Source organism: Cucurbita pepo, chromosome LG09 (assembly GCF_002806865.2).
Source record: "Cucurbita pepo subsp. pepo cultivar mu-cu-16 chromosome LG09, ASM280686v2, whole genome shotgun sequence".
NCBI lineage: Eukaryota > Viridiplantae > Streptophyta > Magnoliopsida > Cucurbitales > Cucurbitaceae > Cucurbita > Cucurbita pepo.
In genome coordinates, this window is record NC_036646.1 from 4,736,895 (window position 1) to 4,744,677 (window position 7,783).

At 38.3% G+C, this 7,783-nt stretch overlaps 1 protein-coding gene and 1 non-coding gene across 2 annotated transcripts in view; one reads left to right on the forward strand and one right to left on the reverse strand.

Moving 5' to 3' along the window:
• Positions 1-2,645: 2,645 nt before the first annotated feature.
• Positions 2,646-2,781, reverse strand: LOC111802785. The gene has a single exon (XR_002816319.1). It is a non-coding gene; the product is annotated as a small nucleolar RNA Z247 (small nucleolar RNA).
• Positions 2,782-7,277: 4,496 nt separating this feature from the next.
• Positions 7,278-7,783, forward strand: part of LOC111802119 (nicalin-1-like) — a 9,477-nt gene continuing 8,971 nt past the window's right edge. The window contains exons 1-2 of the mRNA XM_023686378.1: positions 7,278-7,347; positions 7,458-7,748. Of these exons, the coding sequence (XP_023542146.1) occupies positions 7,469-7,748 (280 nt within the window). The 5' untranslated portion in view covers positions 7,278-7,347; positions 7,458-7,468. The remainder of the gene's footprint in view (positions 7,348-7,457; positions 7,749-7,783) is intronic.

Below are 7,783 nucleotides of genomic sequence, written 5' to 3' on the forward strand. Positions count from 1 at the left end.
GGAGCTCACAATAATTATATCATCAACATAGATGAGCATATAGATAGTTATCTCTCTGTTTTTGAGAATAAAAAGAGATGAATCAGCTACTGAAGCCTTGAAGCCTAACTCAATAAGTTTTCCAGTCAACCTTGAATGCCAAGCTTTTGGGGCTTGTTTCAGGCCATAAAGGGCTTTCTTGAGCTTGCATATGTAATTCTTTGGTTTGGCTGAGTCTTGAAATCCTGGTGGTTGTCGCATGTACACTTCCTCTTTCAGAATTCCATGCAAAAATGCATTTTGGATATCAACTTGTCTCATATTCCAGCCCTTGGTTACTGCTAGCGAAAGAATGACCCTGATTGTTGACGGTTTGATCACAGGGCTAAAAGTATCAGTGTAATCAACACCAAATCTTTGCTTGAATCCTTTGGCAACTAATCTTGCTTTTAATCTTTCAACTGACCCATCTGCTTTTCTTTTCACTTTATACACCCATTTACTATCAATGAGATTTATTCCAGGTTTGGGTGGAACTAGATCCCAAGTGGCATTTCGTTTTAGCGCTGAGAGCTCATCATTCATTGCTCCTCTCCATCTTGGATGTTGCATGGCTTCCTGCAGGTTTCGAGGTTCAGTAGCAGTCTCTATGATCGGAGTTGTGATAGTTACAGCGCTTGCGAATTTTCTTGAGGTTTCTGAATATCTGATAGTTCCATCAGTGAATTGTTTAGCTTGTACAATGTTATTTCTCAACCTTGTTCGCATTGGATGTTGACTAGCTGCTTCAGTTGGTTGATCAGACACATGTTCATGAGTTTGGTTTTGAGCATTGATCGAACTGCTCTCAGCTTCATATTCTGCAATTTCCTCTGAACTTCTTGTATTATCTGCAGAAGATAAGCTGACACCAGACAAGTTGTCACTAGCAATATTATCAGTTTGACCATCATTCATATGGGAATTACTAACAACTGGTTCAATATCTGTAAGAGCATTTTCAGTGTAAAAACTAGCAAGTTTGGCTAAGGCTGGAAGTAGAACAGGATGATGTGGATTTGTGGTTTTGTTTGGTGGCTTAGATTCTTCAAAAGGAAAAATATTTTCATCGAAAACCACGTCTCTAGAGATGTAAATACGTCCTGTACTTCTATTTAAGCATTTATATCCCTTATGAGAAGAACTATAACCCAAGAATATACATCTAGTAGTTCTGAAACTCAGTTTCTTGTTGTTGTAAGGCCTTAAATTAGGCCAGCAAGCACAGCCAAACACCCTAAGCATGGAGTAGTCTGGACTTTTACCAAACAATTTATGAAGTGGTGTGTCTTGTTGTATGGTTCGGCTGGGCATTCTATTTATAAGAAAGCAAGCTGTGTTGAAAGCTTCATCCCAGTAGGATAGAGGCATGTTGGCTTGAGCGAGTAAAGCAAGGCCAGTTTCTACAATGTGTCTGTGTTTTCTTTCGACTAACCCATTCTGCTGGTGTGTGTGAGGACAGGAGATATGATGTTCAATGCCTGTGGATTTGAAATAATTGTGTAACCGATGGTATTCACCCCCCCAATCTGATTGGACGGAGCGAATTTTGGTATTTAGCATAGTTTCAACATGTTTTTGAAATTGAAGGAACACAGACTCAACATCAGATTTGCATCTCAGAAAGTAAATCCAAACATAACGACTAAAATCATCAACAAAGGAAACATAATATTTGGAATTATTTACTGACGCAATGGATGGACCCCATACATCAGTGTGAATTAATTGAAGGGGTGCTGTAGATACATGCTGAGAAGAACCAAATGGCAATTGATGTGCTTTCCCTAATTGACAAGCATTACAAATTGAGGAAGAGGGAATATTAGTATCTATAGCTAAATTATTATCTTGTAGAATTCTAATGGTAATTGGAGATGCAGGGTGCCCTAGCCTTCTGTGCCATTGTTCTTTCGAAAGTTTGGCTGTCAGCAAGGCTTGACTGAAATTATGCGGTAGAACGTATAGGCCATTCTTACATCTACCGTGGAGCAGGAGTTTCTTCGTGACTCGGTCCTTAACCAAAAAATAGTTTGGGTGAAATTCTACAACAGCATTATTATCAGATGCTAGTCTTTGTACTGAAATTAGGTGCTTATTGATTTTAGGAACATATAGGATATGTTTCAGAACAAGAGATGAACCAGAAATTAATGAATTCCCAATATGAGAGATAGACAAACCTGCGCCATTTGCAACCTGAATTTGGTCGGTGCCAGTGTAGCGTTCTCTGGTGGTAAGCCTCTCTAGGTCATTGGTGATATGATCTGTGGCTCCAGTGTCAACATACCAGTTTGTGTCACTAGTGTATCCACTTGTTGCCAAAGCTGCTTGTTTGAGATTATTTTCGGCTTGATATGCCTGATCAAATCTGTGCCAGCATTGCAAAGCATCGTGATTGGGCTTACCACAAATCTGACAGACAATGCCTGAGCTGCTTTGTGTCTTTGATGGTTGACGTCCAGGATTGTTCACAGTACGCCTTGATTGTCCATGACCACTATTTAACTGACGACTACGACCGCGACTACCTCGACCTCCATTGGCACCTCCACGAATGGATATCCTATTGACATTGTTAGCAGATGAAAGTTGCTCAAATGTACCCTTACGCAAGTGCCGCATCTCATAGCTCAGCATGTGAGCATACACGTCGCTGACAGTGTATACATCTGTTCTGGTTGTAATGCTTGTGACTAGAGGATCATAATCTGGACCAAGTCCTTGCAGCATGTAGGCGATGAGTTCTTCATCCTCTATTCGCTTGCCAATGGCAGCAAGTGTATCACCAAGATGTTTTACTTTACGAAAGTAGTCAGCAATTGTCATGTCCTTTTTCTGGATAGTAGAGAGTTCCATACGGATCTGCATTGCTCTTGCTCGAGATGTGGAAGCAAATTGTCGCTCCAGCGTAATCCAGGCTTCTCGTGCAGTGGTGATTCCAACCATCGTGCTGAGAACCTCCTCAGTGACTGATGAGTTGATGAGGCTGAGTACCAGCTGGTCCTGGGGGTACCAGACTGTGAACTCAGGGTTGATGATAATTTTGCGATTCCCTGTTTCTTCACTTGGTTCAACGGCGATCGTCTGGCTTGGTGCAGGCATGGATCCATCCACAAAACCAACAAGGTTTTGGCTACGCAAGTAGGGAAGGATTTGGGTAGACCACAGTAGATAATTTTCTTGTGTAAGCTTAACACTAATCACCTGACTGATCGACGGAGAAGACATTGTGTTGTTTGGGATTGACATGTCTAACAGCAGAGGCTATGGATCTCGTGGATCTTATTTCGGCTCTGATACCATATCAAGTTTATGCAAAACTGTGCCTCACACTATTGAGGACATATTCTATTTATATTGGCAAAAGATTAACTAATAGATCCGATTTCATAGGAAACTAACGAAGTAAGCCTATTCTTATGGCATGACTAACTTCAAGCTATTCTAATGGATTGACCAATTCTAACAGAGCTTTGAAAATGTACTTTCTATATTCTCTGTATTTTCTTACTGTACATACGTGAAGTCATCAATACAAATCATTTAGCCAATATTCTCCTTGCATTTTCTCTATCCTGTTCTTTGTGTTCATCTAGATCGAGTGTATGCGTTGCTGTGCAATCCTAACACCTGGTATCAGAACCGACGGTTTTTCATATATATTCGACAGCACCTTCAACATATATGACGTTGTCTTCTCCTTGATGATGTTGAACGTCACGTTTCTAGATAGCGTTAATCGGATCAACCCTAAGGTTTGTTGATCCTTGAGCTTTCACTGCTCCGTGGTCATGGTATCCGATATCACCCCCATTAGGGGTTCGTGAAGATCTTTCTGATACAGATAATCTTCAATCTGCATTTTCTAGAAACTAAAATCGGATCCATCAAACTTTTCAATTCCAATGTTTGAAATTTTCATCTTCACAGATCGTGATGAATTTGGTCTTTCTCTGATACCATTTGTTAAGATCGCACAACAACGAACACAGTCGATCTAGATGAACACAAAGAACAGGAGAGAGAAAATGCAAGGAGAATATTGGCCTAAGGATTTATACTTACTATATTCTGTATATTCTCTTTTATTGTACATACTTGGAGTCATCCATACAAATTATTTAGTCAATATTCTCCTTGCATTTTCTCTCTCTTGTTCTTTGTGTTCATCTAGATCGAGTGTGTGCGTTGTTGTGCGTTCCTAACAACTTAAGTCTTTCATTACCAACCTGGTGAGTAAGCGACTATGACAGCATGAGTGGTCCACAAGCGAGTGGAGCTTTTCCCTCATCTTTGCCAAAGAGACTCTATCATGGATCTTCTTTTGCTTTATGTGGAATCGTTGCTTCAATGTTGACGAAAGGATGGTCGCTTCCTTCGCTCATTCACCTATCGGTCGAGCTACTTACTCCTATTCTATTAATAATCAAGAACTCATTCTCCTGCATTTTCTACGGCGTCTACAAGGGTCGATAACGACAAGGATAAAGTGAAGAGTGCAGCAAGATCAACAGATTGATAGGGCAAGTACCCTGTACTCTTAAATTTTAGATAACATGATTTTGTTCTTTTGTTTAATTGAGAGTAAGTAATATTCATTTTGTTCATCTTTTCTCCATTGACAGGCTCTTCTTGCTCAAGGGCAGTATTTCTCATATCTTGACGATACCGAAAAGGAGATCGAGCAGATGGTGATGGAAGCTTCGAGAGCTGAATATCTCGCTAGATACTCATTGAAGCAGCAATTGGACCGAAGAGACAACTCGACATCGGGGACCAAAGCATTGTCTTCAGGCGTGAGTACGTGATATGGAATCAACGGAAGGAAAAGTATGGAATGAATTACCTTGATGGTCAAGATGAAGAGTAAAGAAAACTCGTGATTCGAATCACTCCACAAGAGGTTTGATCAATACCACTTNTAAAAAAAAAAAAAAAAAAAAAAAAAAAAAAAAAAAAAAAAAAAAAAAAAAGGAGAAAAGAAGAAAATAAGGCTTTATAGACGTACACCTTACTCCCAAATTAAATTGGCTACTAAATCAGAAATACCCATAATCTCCAAGTTGATGGTGGAATATGATAAACTACGTGGGTTACCATATAAACTTAACTCTTATATTAAAAACTAGCTTGAATATGACAAATAAATATTTAAATTATAATTAAATAGTGCAAGGAATGAAATGTGGTTATTAGTCGTCCTTTGACTAGTTCCATAAATTTAGCGATGCATTTTTTTTTTTTGAAGCTCAACTTTGCACAACATATAAAGAAGGTCTCTAAAATCTTCTAAAATTTTCTTTGATGAGCTCACCGTAGCTTGAATATAAATGTACAAGATTTGTTGTAGTTTTTTAGCTCTCGTCCTAGTAATTAGACCTTGAGGTATGAAATTTTTTTGGTCGTAGTTCACCTCAATACGTATAGTGTATAGTGTAATAATGCATAACTATGTGTTTGAAAATAAATGGAGTGTTTTGAAAATGTAATAAAGCAAACCTTACCTTTTAATCTCCATTACAAGTTACTTCTCTATTGTTTCCACTACCATCTTCCCATTCTAATGCATATTTGGTGCAAATTTTGATTCATGAAATTCATTTAACACGTCAATTATATGAAAGTTACCGTAAATGTTTTCTCGACTTATATGTTAAAGAGTTACCGTTATCTTTAAACCAGTTATTTGCTTTTAAAAAAGGTAATTATTTTACGTTGGGTCAGAACATCTGCTCAAAATATATATTCTTAACTTAATAGTTAAGACATCTCTTCGATGATGAGATAAGAGTTCCAAGAAGTGTCAATCATTTACATTTCTTATAATACCTCGTTTTTATAAGGTTGGACGGAAAATTCTATCGCCCTACATAGTACATATGTTACATCTTAGAAATGCATAACCGAGAGAAATTCTAAGGATCGCTTTGTATTGCAAAATACTGTTAATTAGAGAATTAGTGGCACTTATGAAACCTTAGGGATAAAATAGACTTTTGACCTAACTGTAATAAGAGAATTAGTGAATTAGTGGTACTTGAAATTACATAAAAGTGCAAGGTCTATAATGAATTTGTTTGTCAGAGAATTAGTGGTACTTAAGATGAAAGAAGATGAAAGGTAATTACAGGAATAAAAATAAATAAATTTTTTAATTATGAAACTGGAAGAAAATTGACTTGCTTGTAATGATTGTATCAATAGACAACTTTATCATATATGGCATAAAATTGCAACGACTTATAGTTAATAAATGTAAATTATCTTCAAGCACAACTCCTTATCTTATCGTCTAATCTATAGGCTCTCTAGGCTCGGTGGCCTCGCGGCGAAGCATACAAGGCTTTCATGCACAACCTTCATCTTTACACACGAAATAAGTCAGGCGCATAGTGGACAAAAAAGGATAAAGACACACGTTTGACGTTTTATTACACGTTATTGAACTCCTAAATACATGTACTCCTATGCTTGATGAGGTCAATCACGACATCCAAAACACAATTCCTATTACATGGACATGGTTTGATGTCGATCCTTTGACCTAAATGGTCATGATTCTAATTTCTTATTCACGATAACTTTTCATCTTCGCATCTTCACACACTAGGACCACCATTACATTAAGTTTATAAGGTAGATCCCTCGACAACATGTGACATGTTCAAGGATGTAAATGTGGAGAGCATGAATAACGGTTTAACCTTAGGATGTACTAGAAAAAATAAAAAATCCATCATATTTTTATTACCATTTTTGTTAGAAAAAATCCATCAAAATCTCGGAAGCGATAGGACAAGTCATGGTGATCAATGGGAAAGACGCATTGCCCTCGAGCTCGGTTAATAATGAATGCTGCACTTAAAGAACCATGAAAGGAGGAACATAGTGCGAAATACTTTAAGTAGAGGGAAATTATGTTAAGCAGATCGAAAGAAGGCCGAAGAATCAAACAAAGAATGAATGACTGCAATGAAGCAAGCCAAGATCGGACCGAACAAAAGTTTGTCACTGTTAAAGAGAAGTCTTTAAAGCTGTTATGGTCTGGGCAGGATCGATCCCCGGGACAAACCAACCCTCCTCCAAGAAGAATTGTGCTATGCTCTCGATCATGCGAATGGAACGAATTAAAAAATAAGTCAAAAGATTTATTAAATTCAAAATTAATTTTTTTTTATTTTTAAATTAAAGGGCTAAATTATAATTTAATTATTAAGAAAGCATTTATTTTATTTAAGAAGCTGAGAGGTGCGGGCGTTGGGGTGAAGGTCAGGTGGTGTAAGCATCCGGTCGGCATCCGGCAAGAACAGCAGCAAGAGGCGCGAGGTGATTCAATCTCCATGTGCTCACACCCACAGTAGTCTGACCAATTTTATTGTATTCAAATTCCCTCAAATCTCATCGCTCTACTTCACAAATCTCCAACTGACCTCCAGATCTTGTATCCATGGCTCCTCCTAAAGCACGCGAGCGACAGGTGCTCGAATCCTTCTACCCTGTCCTCGCTCTCGTCTTCATTCTAGTCGCCTGTGTCGAGTTCTGTGACGCCGCCACTGTTGTGGATGTCTACCGTCTTATTCAGTACGATATCTCTGGTGTTCCATTTGGATCTCGCGCCGCCACACTTAATCACCATGCTGGCTCTCTTCATTTTCCCTCTGGTGCTGATCTCTCTCGCACTGTTGTCATCACTCCTCTTTGTGAACTCAATATCACCTTTGTCAAGGGTACGATTCTTCTATTTTTTTTTTTTTTTTTTTTT